The following is a 15,311-nucleotide window of genomic DNA, read 5'->3' as shown; positions in this document are numbered from 1 at the left end:
AGCACTCTTGCAGATTCATTTGTATAGCAAGAAAGGATGCAAAGTGAGTCCCAGGAGCTCTTGTCTCTAGGACCACCCTCATTCTCTATCCCTACCCCAATATTGGGGTTACCTAAGTGTGCTCCCTTGTCCAGTTAATTGTGAATGCTAAGCATCTGTCTTTAAGCACTTTACCAACTGAGCCATCTCCCCAAATAAATTTCTTAAATTCTGGTGTTAAATATTATTGTAGAGAATAGGGATGCTGAGAGATCATGAGTATTGAACTGAAATCCTCACACATTCATCCATTCTGTCTTCTACAAATGTAAAAATCCACTTTGGAGTCATATCGATAAACCTGACTCCAAAGACTAAATGCCTACAAGTGAGAATAACCCCAGGAAGCATTTAAAGGAAGAATAATGTTTATTTTTAAATCTTACATTACTAAATTTTACAGGAAATTCTGATCTTTGATATCACCACTCTTGGCAAGAAAAGTTCTTATTTTAATTTGTAAGATTCAAAATAACTTATTGTAACTCACCATAACTCACATCTTACCTGTCACTTAGGTATAAGTAACTATTCATTACCAAGGTGTGTAAACTTAAGTTTCTACTGGCTTGATTGCTAAAAGAAGGTTTTAACTTTTACAAATGACTCATCCATATGTATTTTGCTCCTGGCTATGTGTTTTCCATGATACTTTCAATTGTGAGCTTCACATGGAGGCCATTTCTTCAAGCTTTATTTTTCCCAGGTTGCTGCCCTCTAAACCAATGAGAATATTTCACCATTATTGATGGCCAGTTATCAAAGTTCAAAGCCCACATTCAGGAATGGGTGTACCATTTCTATATGGTTTCTCAAGTTTCCATCTTTATAATACCAAGATATCACCAGGACAAAAAATTCTAACTCATGGTCTCAACATGAAGCATCACTTATATTCAAAATGCCTTAGAATTGGAATAATTTTGAAAATGTCAGGATGGAATTTAAAGCACTGCACAGAATCTTGAAGATTGTCTTAAAAACATAATGCTCTAAATTTCTAGTGCCTAGATTTTATTTTTAATAAAATATTTAAATATTTCAATTTCTCCCAAATACTGTAATTACATCATTTTCATCCTTCTATGCTCTGCACACACACACACACACACACACACACACACACACACACACACACACACACACTACTGAGTCAACTTAAAGTTGTTCATACATATTTATATGTACAACTGGAAACTCAGTATTGGAGAACCTATCAGGTGACATGTCCCTGCAGAAACCTGGTTCTCTTTGTCTGGGGGGGGGGTAGGGGGCATTGATTGTCTATAGAGCTTCATCAAAGAGTGGGGCCTTCTGAGATTTCCTATATCCACAAGTAGTGCCTGGATTTTAACCAGAGGAGCTCAAACTTCATCCACAGGGACAGAAGGCAAATAAATCTCTGGAAATGGTTTCCCTGTAATCAGACTCTTAGATGAACAGTTGTTTACAAGAAGTTTATTAGGGAAATATCAAGAGAGAGTGACAGTATTGAACTTTACAAAAGCTGTGGGATCCAGAGGGTAACAAGCATTAGGAACTCTTCTACCACTCATTAGATGGCTACTAAGGACTACCTCACCCCTACATGTTTACATATTCCAAGAAAAAAGTCCTTATCTATGTTCTTGTGCTCTAGATGAGACCTGTGAATGAGGCAGATATCTCTGGCCCTCTTACAACTCTCTTTCATTCCACAGAGGAGTTCCACATTAAGGCACTCTCCTGTTGTAAAGGACTGAATAGAAAAATGCTCTTTATTTCGAGTTACATTAGCATCTTAAAAAGAAACAGGTCCATGGAAAAATAAAGAAGCCAGAGTTGAGTAACGGAAGATACTAACCTAAGATGAGGCTATAAAAATAGGCGCTCTCATAATTTGATGTATTTTCAGGGCTGTAATGACCTTTGTGGTTGTCCTATTTTAAAGGGGGATGTTTTGTTTTTGTATTCCAGAATTATGCAAGGTCTAGTAGAGGAATGCACTTTTCGAGGCATAGGGTGATTTTCAGTTATGTAAAGGCTAGTAGGCATATCCAGCATATGTGAGAATAGTGCCTGCCTGCACACAGTTCTACATAAATGTGTCTTTATGACTATTAGTGAATGAAAATAATTTAAACACACCAGGATGCCTAAACAAACAGATATAGTGAAGAAAAACATGGGAAACGGTATGGTGTGTTGTCTAGATGACTATTAGAGTTTTCCTGGAGTTTTAACATTGTGATATTTTATGAGATAATCAGTTAATGCATTAAACCTAATAATTACCTACTCTACACATTTTTCTAAATAAATTATCGATTTAATCATGAATACTTAATAGAAATAAAATTAAAATCAACTAATCCTATTTGTCCTTACCTAATCAATGTCATCTCAGAATTCTCACTTTTTTCAAAGGGAAGTTTTTTATACTAGATTTCATAAGAATTTATGACAGCTTGGACTCAACTGAAACACTGCTGTGGCATTCTTTGGTTCTGATAAAGCCTGATTCTCCATAAATCTCTATTCCACTTTTTAAGAAGCATTTTACTATCCTGCCATGTTCATTTATGTAAATAAAATACTTTCCATTATTTTGATTGCTGCCATTGTATGACATGGATATCTTTATTAGGACACTGTCAGTGGAAAAGAACTGCAATTAACCCATTGGATCAGAATGTGCTTTTAGCCAGAGTCATAACTTAGGTAAATTCAAGTAAAATGACAGCATCACATCCAGGAAACATCCCTAAATAAAAGGTAAACATGTGTTTCTTGACCTCAGGGTCTCATTTTTGCAAAACCTACACTAAGTTTTCCTTGATTGAGGGTTCTCTTTGATTCTAAATAAATGCTTTACACTGTGCTGAGAAAATCAGTTCAGGCCACCACAGCTGAATCAACACTGTGTTACAGTCACATCAGTAGAAATCTAAAAGACTTCATTACGACAGCAAATGTGTAGAGGACTGAGTTCAAAGATCTAGATGTGAAATTCAGCTATTCAAAGTTGAAGGATGTTTTATTGTGTGTTTTCTCTTTAGAGCTCTGGTGCTAAGAAAACTAAGGTACACAATATCTTCTAATCCAAGGAAGCTGTTAAATAATGCCTTAAAACTTTCTAACATTTTACTGTGCTAGCTTGAGGTGTGTGAAAAGAAATTGTAATTGTGATCCTGTTATATCAATTGCTAACTCTGACTTTGCGGGTGTTACTTAAGCCTCCAGAGCCTTAGTTCTTTCAGCTGCAAGATAGAAACTTCCTATGTCATTGTGATTGAGATCAGCCATGAAAAATGTTTCAAGAGCTCTGGTTCACAATATAACTGTGATTATTCATTGGTAATGTTTCCACTTCTTCACGGTCAATTCATTGTTTTTTCTTGTTGTATATCATTTTTACTTTCTTAGTGGTTCAGTTATAAATTACTCCAATATGCAGACACACACACACACACACACACACACACACACACACACACACGTATGTGTGTGTCAGGAATTTTAAAGTCTGACTTATTAAATAATGGGTCAAGATCTATGAAGGTCATATAACTGATTGTGAAAGTCATGAAAAAAAATAGGACAAATACAATGTTCCTAAATTACAGTAACCAAATTTAATTCAAATAAAACTCATTAGTTCCACAAATTGGTCTTTGGATGTAGAGCTACATTGTATTAGTTTTGGTTCCCTATTATTTTGTTATGTCTCCTCAGAAATAGTGCCATGCCACAACCACAGAAGGTATAAAAGAAGGGACTCTTCCTAGGACTCAGGCAGCTCCATGCTGCAAGGCTAAAACTTCCAATCCAGATTTCCTTCCTCTAGGCTCTACTGTCCATTACTGCTAGTGTTCCCTTTTTGTTAAGGCTTAATTTTCAAGGGAGGAGAAAAATGCTTACTCTCATGCTCTGCTCGCCTAAAAGAATAAATCTCCAAAGTACAGTACGATGTACCCACAAAGCTTGGTTTTCTTGTCTGCCCCATTTACAGGTAGAAATAGCAACTTCTCTCAAAGCCCCTGTGCTCTGTCCCCATGCTTTCTTACAGAGTCATGAACCTTGTCTTCAGAGTCAGGGTGTGGGTCTCTTTGTCTACACTATCAGTGAAGAAAATATGCTCCTCCAGCAGGTCACCAAGACTACTTCCTGAGAATAGTCTTCTGACCTCCACGCTGAGAATCTGGGTGAAACTGCTCAATCTTTAGATTGCAAATCTACCTTCATCCATTCCATAGCTAAGCCAACTCCCTTTCCAAGCTTTCTTGGGCTTAGAAACCAGCATCATATTTCAAGCTAGGTACACTCCACTTTTAGGGTCCTGCACTGCTGTGTACTCCCTTATCTCTGAACCAAGAGGTTCAACCTGAATTTCCCAAAGCCCTAAAGAGATGTAGAAGGTTTTGTTTCTGGATTCTGGTAGCATTTTGCCCTCTACTCACATGGTCCTTGCATTAGGCCCTTGGAAATTGCCTGAGACTATACCTGTTTTTTCAACATCTGTGCTGAAACAGAGTCTCTGAGTTCCTTTCAGGCAAGGCCTGTGTCTCCTATTTATGTAAGTGTGCTTCCCAGGACACAGTGTCAGCTTAGCAAATGTTGGATCCACAAAGGAATCTTCTCTCCTTTCTAGTGAGATGTACCTTGCTCTTACCCTGAAGAAGTTCCAGAAAACAAAACATGTGGAGGTGATGCAGCAGGGGTAGATTTCATGAAGGTTGCCAAGTTATTAAACATCACTTGCACAGATTATCATTTGTGCTGTTATCTGGTACTGGGTTCTTTATTCAGTCTTCCTAACACTCCAGTGACACCTCAGAGAATTTTCTAGTCTTGAGTAGGAGTTTCCTGCATGTGGGCTGCTTTTCCTTCTATGTTCTGGTAAGTAGGAGAGCTACAATTTACTGAAAGAGCCCCATTCTAACCATACTGGGATGCTAGTGGGGTGCTCTGTGATCTGAGTACATAAGAGCTGCTATGTGAGTTGCCCAGATGCCCTGGTATAGAGAGTACACTAAGAGTGGAGGATACATTGCAATATAGTCTCCCAATGTTTCAGATAACTGATGTTTCATATGATGAGGAACTGCAAAGTTCTGAAAAAATGTGTGACAGGTATGAAAAACTGAATTAGCCAGAAGTAGACAAGACTGGCTGGCCATTGGTTTATACAGATGATGGCCCTTAGCTTCCTTCCTGTGAATCATTCAACAATCCTCTCAAGAGCAACTGAACTGAATATGTCCATCCGGTGACCAGAAGAGACCATACTAATCAAAACTGAATGAGAATAAAGATGAAATCACTTGCTGAATTCTTATTTTTATTCAGGAGTCAGGATTGAAAGGAAAAAAATTTAAAGGTTAAAGATAAAGCAAGGGACAATTTTGGCCTGGATCCAGTGCTGGGAGAAAATCTGGATATACTCTCCCCAGGACTGGAAATGCAAATTCCAACCAGTTACTTATGGAAGCAACAATGTTTCCAAAGATATGATGTAGAAGGCTCCTATCAGCATCTTCATTTAGAGGAGAAGATGGCTGCAAAGAACAGGAGACATCTTTACCACAGGCCAGAAGTGAGTGTTTTAAGCGGGCTTCTTCAGAATTGGAGGTTTGCCTGCATCTGTCCACAAATATGTTCTGTGGCACTGGCTGAGGGTCCAGAGTTTCAGTCTCTTTACTTAGTGTATTTGTCATTGTTTCTGAGTCTCTTGCAATGCACAAATTAACACAGATTAAATGTCAAAAGATGCAGAACATTTTCTCCAGTATGAAGTTGAACATGAAACAATTTTACATAGCCATTGTGGCCTATGGAGGAAGAAAACAGAACAGAGTATTGTATCCCATAGAGGTAGAGGGACACTAGCTACTTTGTATAGTCAGGAAACCACTTCTTTGGGAGTTGCTGATCTCTGACTTGAATGATGGAAGGTAAGAAACCTAAGTTTTTGAAGGAAACGTGGTTCAAAACAGAGAAGGAATTCTAAAGTCTTCTGGAGGAAATCAGCTTATGTAAAAAAGGAGGAAGGTAGATAGAAAATATAGGATGAACCAGGCATGGTGGCACATGTCTTTAATCCCAGCACTCAGGGAGCAGAGGCAGGCAGATTGCTGTGAGTTCAAGGCCAACCTGGTCTACAAAGAGTCCAGGACAGCCAAGATAACATAGAGAAACCATGTCTCTAAAAGATAATAAATAATAATAATAATAATAATAATAATAATAATAATAATAATAATAATCTGGGATAAAACAGCATTGTCACAGATGTGCAAGGTCTCTCTTCTATCTCACATGTGGAAAAGAAAACATCTGCACATGAAAACCTTAGCTGGGGGAATATCTTAAGTCCACTGTGATTCCCTAATGTGGGCCACAGAATAGAATATGTTATATGGATGCAGTGAAGAATATACTGTTCCAAAAAGTCTGTAAAGCCAGGGTAGATTTGGGCATGTTGTCAGACCTGATACCCACTGTGCTGTGGCTCATAGGTTCACCGAAGTGAGAATACTCATCAAATGTTAGCATTTCAGGTGGAACAGAGGGGGACATGGGTACTTTCAGGAATCAAGGAGACAGATTGGAGTGGACTGGCGAACCCCCACCCACATAGAGTAACAATAAATAATCTGTTGCAGCCAAATTTTCCAGACTTCACCAAATGGGTTCAGAGGGTACATATGAGCCTAACCCTGCATCTTCAATGTCAACTATGAGAGTAGGAGCCAAGATCTAAGGTCCATGGTGTGCTGAGGGCCTGGCTCCTTTCAGAGTCAAGTGAGAGCTTGAGGGTGGCAAAGGAAGCCCCATTCCAGATAAAGCTCTACTCAGTATTTCAACTACATGTTTTGTAAGCCTGGCACCAACTTGCAACTCCTTTCTATGAATATCTCAGTTAGCATTTCTGTCTGCAGGGATCCAGAATTTGGGCTTCCTAAATTGGAGAATGCCAGTGTCACCTGAAATTAAAGTGACAGTTTACAGTGGGCTGGAGAGCTTCTGTTCCACATGAGGGCTGGAGTGGGTGAGTAGTGGCACCAAAATTAATGTCACTCATGCCCTGTGGTAATCCTGGCATCAAGAAGTGATCCATATGTTTTTATAAGGCCCCATCTCCGTTTTATATCCCAGGGTTCTATGACTAGGAGATATTTTTCAAAATTCCTAGAGTGGCGAGGGCCTGGGCCACTTCAGTCAAGATGACAGCTGAGGGTAGAAGCCCCATCCCAGATAGACAGTCTTGGGTCCAGAAGCATCACTGTTGAGGGTCCTCCAGACTTTCCAGAAGGAGCATTTGTTTGTGTCTACATCTCATCCGAGGACATGGGAAAGTTCTAACCAGTTTTAGAGTTATCTTTAGTTTGAGGAATATGTTAAGGCTAACTTCAGGAATTGGCTAGCCCCTTCCCACTTTTCCTCATCCACGTGTGGGGATTCAGGAGATGAAGGAACATTTTGTCTGTTTTCTGGATAGGAGAGAGCCACTCCGGGTTTGGTTTGGGTTTTTTTGTTTGTTTGTTTGTTTTTTGTTTTTTTGTTTTTTGTTTTTTTGTTTTTTTAATCCCCAGAGTGTAAGTGAAAGTTTAAGCTGGACCACAAGGGCCCTTTTTTTAAGACCACATAATTCATTGTCATGCCCACAGTCAGCCTAAATTCCAATGGGGCAAATTGAAAAAATGGGACCCTTCTATGTTCATTACTATGGACTCTGTATAGGCACTATTTTCTTTCCTTTCAACAGGGACAGAGGGATGCCTAACTCGCAGAGTCAAAGCAGGACCTGAGAGTGGAATGTCGAAGCTGCACTTTGGATAGAGAAGCCACAGATAACATCATCATTCTGGTGTGCTGTGCACTGCTTTAAACTGGAATGACCTGTTGCAAAGATCCCTGTTCTCTCCCTCAGGGGATGGGAAGATTCTGCACTTAGGAGCGAGTACAGCGTTTCGCAAAGAGGGCGGTGTGACTTTCTGTGTCCTGAGGGAAGCCAGTGAATCTCAGAAGCCCACTCTAGATAGAGAGGGCTGTATAATCAAGATATATTGTGTACTTTTGAGGGTCTTGCATAAAATCTGGGCTGAGTGGTGGCAAGATGTAGGTACCCAAACTTCCGTATCCGCATCAAGGGACATGGATGACTCAGAGACCTTTTGTGAGGTTTCTGGAGGCTAAAAGATTCCTGCACGCTGATTTGTGGGAATGATCTCCGCCCCACTGTTCCAAGTCCACTTCCTGGTAGTTGGGGGACTCAGAGCCATTGCGCTTGACTCTTGGAAGAGTAAAGCCGCTCAGTGTGCTCTCTGCATCTGGGGACTTTACTTCAGAGCTAGCACACCAGGCTTTCTGCATCCAGAGAGTTGGCAGACTCAGGAATCTTCTGTGAGTGTCCTGGAAGGGGTAAGTACATTTAGAGCTTTCTCCATGCAGGGAATTAGGGGATTCAGAGTCATATTGTGACTGTGCTGGACCGGGAAGATTCGGTTCAATTCTTTCCGCATCTGGGTACTTTGAAGACTCACAGCCAGTTTGTGCGGTTACATCTGAGAACTTTGAATGCTCCGAGCTATTTTGTGAGGTTCCGGAGGCTAGAATATTCCTGCGTGCTGATTTGTGGGAATGATATCTGCCCCCAAACTTCCCATGCCCACTTCCTGGTGATTTGGGGACTCAGGGCCACTTGGGCAGGCCCCTGGAGGGGTGAAGTCCACTCAGTGCACTCCTCACTGAGGAGTTCACTTCAAAGCTAGCCCACCAGGCTTTCTGCACCCAGGAAACTGGGGGACTCAGGAGCTTTTTGTGAGTTTTATAGAAGGGGTAAGTACAAGTAGTGCTTTTTGCGTCTAGGCTCTTAGGGGACTCAGAGTTATTTCGTGAAGCCCTGAAAGGTGGGGATTCCAGTCCATTCTTTCTTAGCCACGGAGTTTGAGGTTAAGAGTCATTTCGTGCGGTTGGAGGGGATTTCAAAGCCTCGGAGCCATTTTGTGAGTTTCCTGGAGGCTAGAATATTCCTGCGTGCTGATTTGTGGGAATCATCTCCGCCCCAATTTTCCAAGCCCACTTCCTGGTAGGCTGGGGACTCAGAGCCACTTGGGCAGGCCCTTGGAAGGGTGAAGTCCACTTAGTGTGCTCCTCACTGAGGAGTTCACTTCAAAGCTAGCCCACCAGGCTTTCTGCACCCAGGAAACTGGGGGACTCAGGAGCTTTTTGTGAGTTTTATAGAAGGGGTAAGTACAAGTAGTGCTTTTTGCGTCTAGGCTCTTAGGGGACTCAGAGTTATTTCGTGAAGCCCTGAAAGGTGGGGATTCCAGTCCATTCTTTCTTAGCCACGGAGTTTGAGGTTAAGAGTCATTTCGTGCGGTTGGAGGGGATTTCAAAGCCTCGGAGCCATTTTGTGAGTTTCCTGGAGGCTAGAATATTCCTGCGTGCTGATTTGTGGGAATCATCTCCGCCCCAATTTTCCAAGCCCACTTCCTGGTAGGCTGGGGACTCAGAGCCACTTGGGCAGGCCCTTGGAAGGGTGAAGTCCACTCAGTGCGCTCCTCACTGAGGACTTCACTTCAAAGCTAGCACACCAGGCTTTCTGCACCCAGGAAGCTGGGGGACTCAGGACTCTTTTGTGAGTGTTCTGGAAGAGGTAAGTACAAGTAGTATTTTTTAATGTTTTTAAAAATATATATTTATTTATTATTTGTATACAATGTTCTGTCTGAATGTAGACAATTAGTACTTTTTGCAGTCTGAGACTAAGGGAACTCAGAGTCATTTTATGAGAGTTCTTGAAGGGGGAAATTCCAGTCACAGCCTTCTGCACCTGGGCACTTAGCCTCAGAGCCATTTTGTAAGGTTATTGTAGGCAGAATTCCAATCAATTTTTCCTGTGCTGTGCACTTAGGAGTCTCAGAGCTATTTTGTGAGGTTCTAGTTAGGAGGAGCTCTGATCAGTGTTTCCTGTATCTCGGGACTTAGGAGGCTCGGAGACATTCTGTGAGGTTCCTGGTAGGCGGGGTTTCAGTAAATGCATCCGGGAACTTTGGAGTCTGGAGCCATTTTGTGAGGTTGGATTTAAGAACTTGGAAGGCTCAGAGCCATTTTGTGAGGGTCCTGGTAGGCGGAGTTCTAATCAGTGCTTCCTGCATCCGGGAACTTTGGAGGCTGGTACCATTTTGTGAGTAGATTCTTGAGTAATGGTTTGTGGGAATGATCCACTTCCTGGTCCATTTTGTAAGGATCTTGGAAGGGTGAAGGCCACCCAGGGGGCTCTGCATCTGTAGATTTAATTTGAGAGCTAGCACACCAGGCTTTCTTCATCCAAGTAGTTGGGGGATTCCGGACATTTTGTGAGCCCCCTGGAACGGGGGCAGATGGTTCAGTCCATCCCTACTGCATCCGGGGACTTTGGAGGCTCAGCGCCATTTTGTGTGGTTCCTTTTAGGCGGAGTTGTAGTCAGTGCTTTCTACTTCTGAACACCACAGAGGCTCAGAGCTATTTTATGAGCTTCAGGGCAGAGGGTGCTCCAGTCAGTGCTACCTGCATCCGGACAATTCAGAAGCTCAGAGCCATTTTGTCCTGTTCCTGGTGTTCTACTCAGCACTTCCTGGTTACTAGGTATGTAGGTGGCTACGAGCCATTTCGTGAGGTTCCTGGTAGGCAGAGTTCGAGTCAGTTATTCCTGTTTCTGTGACTTTGGACGCTCAAAGCCATTTTGTGAGCTTGGATCTGGGACTTTGAAGATTCAGAACACTTTCCTTAATTTCCTGGAGACTAGAAGAGTCCTGAGTGCTGATTTGTGGGAATGATCTCTGCCCCATTCTTCCAAGTCCACCTCCTGGTAGTTTGGGGACTCAGAGTCATTTTGTGAGGTTCCTTGTAGGTGAAGCTCTAGTCAGTATATCCTCCTTCAGGGCATATGAAGACTCAGAGCCATTTTGTGAGGTTTCAGGAGGCTAGAAGATTCCTGAGGTTTGATTTGAAGGAATGGTATCTGCCCCACTCTTCCAAGTATTCTTTCCTGTTTTGGGGGGGGGGACTCAGGGCCATTTTGTAAGGCTCTAGGAAGGGGGAAGTAGACCCAGTAACCTCTGCATCTGGGGACTGAAGGTGAAAGCTGGCACACCAGGATTTCTGCATCCAGGGAGTCGGGGGACTCAGAACCCTTTTGTGTCAGTAGACGTATGGTATCAGGGCCCTGAATTAGGAGCAAGGAGACCCCAGATACTGGATAAGAAAAAGTTGCCACGCTTCTCACTGCTACCTCTCCCACACTGTACAGCCCATATTGGTTCTGGGGACGACTGTGGACTAAAGATGTTTCTTTTAACTTCATGTTCAGGGATTTAGGTGGGACTCTGATTTGGCTTAGGCATGAATAATGGATCTAAGGGCCAGAAGGGGCCTTGTGAGGACTAATTGGAAAACGTTCAAAATCTCCAAGCCAAAAGAGAAGTCCTACTTATTCTGCCTATCTTGAGATATACCCCAGAGATCTCAAGATGGGCTTTTTTTCACTTCTGTCTCTTTCTCAGGAAGGTGAGCCTGTACACTGTGTGGTATCATCAAACAGCAGACAGAGCCACCAGAGAGAATTGTCCAGTATCTGCCAGCAATACAGGTGAGCGAGCGTGGTGAGGACTAAAAGTGTGAAGAAACCCTGCATCTGCTCTAACAACGGACCACCGTTTGTATGGCTCAGTTCTGAAGGCTGGAGAGCCCTGGACAGGTGGCTAGTGTTGATAGCCTATTTTCAGATGCATGCCTACTGGAAAGTATTCTCTGGGAGATGAACTTGGTCCTAGGATTAATGTTACTTCAGAGGAGAGAGTTACATATAGAAAGAAAAAGTATTCAATAACTGGACCTCCTATGAGTCAAGGGAAAAGTGTATTTTACAGACTGTATGTGCCCTGGGGTCATTAAGTTGCTTGCTTACTTAAACTATCTCAAGCAGGAAGTAGGAGTTTGAGGGAGATAAAGTCTGGGGGAATAGAAAAATCTCAAGACAGGTGAGATGAAATTCAGATAGACTTAGGGAACCCATATTTCAGCAGATATGACCCTAGGTCATATATGTGGTCATCACTGGAGATCTCACATGGAGGTGAATGAGATGTTTCACCAGCTCACTTCTCCTGAGAGCTTTAAAGACCTTAGGGAGGTGAGGAGTGTGACCAGAGTGGGAGACTTTGGATAATCACAGGGTTTCCAGGACCTAACAAGTTCCAGGTAAGGATCTCAGAGGATGATTGGAGGAAACTCCAACCCAGAAAACAGACATGGATCCCAAAATCCTGAACCTCTTTCTCCATAGCAATTCTCTACATGGCCGTCAGTCTGATCTCCCTGTCTTATTTCCAGATACTAGACTAAAGGAGAGGAAGGACATCAGAGGGAGGATCCGGTGTGCTGGGACGAAGGTGAGACCCGAGGGTACCTCTGTGCTCTCCTGTCAGCAGTGGGAAACCCTAGGCACTTTAGATAGATTCCCTTCCCTCCTCTCCTTTTCTCTTTGTCTCTCAAAACACAAACCCTTGCCTTAAGGAATGCAGATATAGGGGTCACATGGAACAACCTCCTCCTTTACATTTATCCAGGTGAGGATCAGGCTGGTCTCATAAGTTTGGAAAATGAGACCATACTGATCTGGGATACCTTTTGCACTTGCTCAGGACCAGGCATAGGGAGTTGTGAGGCACCCTCACTTCCTGGTATTGCATCTCAGAAACACAGAACTTTTAGGCATTTGCCTCAGGCAAGAAATGTGATGTACCTGGAGAAGACACATCTTCTCCTCCTTCAGGTTTTTAGGGATGCGTGCAGCAACATAGTCCTTTGGCCTTAGAATACTGCCCAAGCAAACTCCTGTAGCAAGCTTTTCTGCGATCTGACCCTGGGACAGAGAATTCCCTCACATTTTTCCATTCTTCCTCAGATTTGTGAGTCTTCATCCCTGTAACCTGCACGTGCTGTTTCCAAGGAAACACAAAATGAATCCTACTGAGAACAACAACGAGAGCTTCAACCTCCTGGATAGCCCTCAGGCCCAAAGAGAGGAAAACGGCCTGGAGGGTGCCAACGGCCCCATAGCTGAGGAGTGGGAGATGGAGGCTGCTGCCACCCCCTCAGGGGATGCATCTGTTGGAGAAATGATGGGTTCTCCCAATAGTACTGAGAGAGCCCCCTCTCCCCCCACTGCCGGGGCCTCTGATACAGAGGCACCATCTGGGGAGGCCTTTGGAGATTCTGTAGGGGAGGCAGCCGAATATGAATCTCCTTTTGAGGCTGCACTGAATAGAAAGATAGTTAATTTGGTGAGATTCCTGCTCGTCAAGTTTCGAAGGATGGAGTTAACTACTAAGGCAGAAATGATGCGTAAGGCCATGAGAAATTATGAGGAATACTACTCTGTGATCTTTAGTAAGGCCGCTGAGTGCATGATGCTGATCTTTGGCGTTGACATGATGGAAGTGGACCCATTTATTCACTCTTACTTTCTCTTCCCTGCCCTGGGGATCACTTATGATGGGTTGCTTCATGGAGCTATAGGCGTACCCAAGACAGGCCTGGTTTTAATTGTGTTATCTATCATCTACATGGAGAACAACTGTGCTAGTGAGGAGGTGTTCTGGGATGTGATGAGTACCCTAGGGCTCTATGCAGGGAACAATCATTTCATATTTGGTGAGCCCAGAAGTCTCATCACTGAGGATTTTGTGCAGGAAGGGTATGTGCAGTATAGGCAGGTGGCTAACAGCTGCCCTCCTCACTTTGAGTTCCTGTGGGGCCCAAGGGCCTATGCTGAGACTACCAAGATGAAAGTCTTGAATTTTTATGCCCGAATCGTTAAGCAGGATCCCAGATCCTTCCCTGACAGGTATGCCGAGGCTTTGAGAGAAGAGGAAGAGAGGGCCTAGGCCAGATGATAGTAACACTGCTCTGTTCTGCATACCTTCTATTGAGTTAGCATTTTACAGTCAGGCAGAGCACAGAAACAAGTAGTAGGCCCTCATTCGAGAGCTAGTGGGAAGAGGGTGTAAATCATTCCTTTCTTACTGCTCTGTTTGAGTGACTTAAGTCTTATTGTTTTGAAATGTTACTTTTACTAGAAGGTTCATTTTGTTGAGATTTTTAAGGGTACAAATGATGTTAGCAATGCATCTGTTATTGATCCAGGTTTGGAGATTGTTGTTCCCTTGTAAACAAACAAGAATGTTTTCTACTTTGTAATCTCCTAAAATACAATGCCGTTAAAGTTGGAATTTCTTGGGGAACAGAAAAAAAATTCGCATTAACGTAAAAACAAAATCCAATAAAGTGAACTTCTTTCATGTAACTGTGTTAAGTCTCTCATTATGGTAAATAATTAAAATTAAAGTACACTAAATGGAATCTCTTTTCAAAACCTTGGCTGTGAACCTGTTCATGACAATGTCCTGTGTTATCAATAGAATGTGGGAGAAGGCAGATCCTTCTCTACCCTTGGATTATTGGTACATAGCACAAACTAGATCCATGCTTTCTTGCAGATAGGGTGAGTGCAGGAGCCATATCTTTCTGTGTGGAAGACAGAAGTCCTTTTAGACCACAAACCCTAGTACAGAAGGAGTGCAGCAGGCCGTCCTGGGGTGTCAGTCAGTGCCTTAACCTGAGCCAGCTTGGGAGGCTGCCTTGGGTGTTGATTGTAACTAAATTGCAAAGTAGCTAAGGCCAGGGCCTTGGGAGGTGTGACTGACTTAAGGGCTGAGGGAAGGGAAGATTGAGCAGTACCTGTTGTGTGTGGACTTCAGCACAGAAGAATCAACTTAGGAGTGTCATTCAGTGGGGATTCACACTTAACATGCAGTCATGAAGACTGTAGCCCCATCACCTCAAAACACAAAACTAAGATATTCAAAAGATAAACCTGGCCTGGGGCAGGAATAGATGTTACAGCTGAACACAACTCATGTACTCTAAGGCTTACTCCTGTCTTCTACTGGAGGTTTCCAACACACATAGTGGAATCATGGGAAAGTGAGACCTAGAACTAGACAGGGCCTCTTGTCTCCTTGATCAGAGGAAACAAAATTGACTATTAAAATTAGTTTAAATGTTTCTTAAGTGTATGTGTAGTTTGCCTGCATGTAAGTGAGTGTTTTATTTATGTCCCTGATGTGTAGGGAGGCCAGAAGTAAAGCCAGATATTTTGGAACTGGAGTTAGAATGATTATGAGTCTGAGTTCTGTAACCAAAATGTCGGTGCTCTGACTAAAAGGCTAGCAAGTCCATTGAA

The 15,311-nt window shown here is 42.8% G+C and overlaps 1 protein-coding gene across 1 annotated transcript; it reads left to right on the top strand.

The window, feature by feature from the left end:
* The first annotated feature begins 10,494 nt into the window (after window positions 1-10,494).
* Window positions 10,495-14,342, top strand: LOC311601515 (melanoma-associated antigen 11-like). Its single transcript, XM_084789009.1, has 4 exons — window positions 10,495-10,651; window positions 11,569-11,654; window positions 12,398-12,456; window positions 12,972-14,342. The coding sequence occupies exon 4, from the start codon at window positions 13,027-13,029 to the stop codon at window positions 13,951-13,953; it is 927 nt and encodes a 308-aa protein (XP_084645135.1). The 5' UTR covers window positions 10,495-10,651; window positions 11,569-11,654; window positions 12,398-12,456; window positions 12,972-13,026; the 3' UTR covers window positions 13,954-14,342.
* Window positions 14,343-15,311: the final 969 nt, after the last annotated feature.

Source organism: Acomys minous (genome assembly GCF_964271855.1).
Source record: "Acomys minous genome assembly, chromosome: 7".
NCBI lineage: Eukaryota > Metazoa > Chordata > Mammalia > Rodentia > Muridae > Acomys > Acomys minous.
The sequence above is the reverse complement of the archived record's forward strand: the minus strand, read 5'-3'. Positions and strand labels throughout refer to the sequence as shown.

Bases quoted from the DNA above. Each gene is read 5' to 3' on its own strand.
- LOC311601515 (XM_084789009.1), top strand. From the start codon at position 13,027: ATGAATCCTACTGAGAACAACAACGAGAGCTTCAACCTCCTGGATAGC.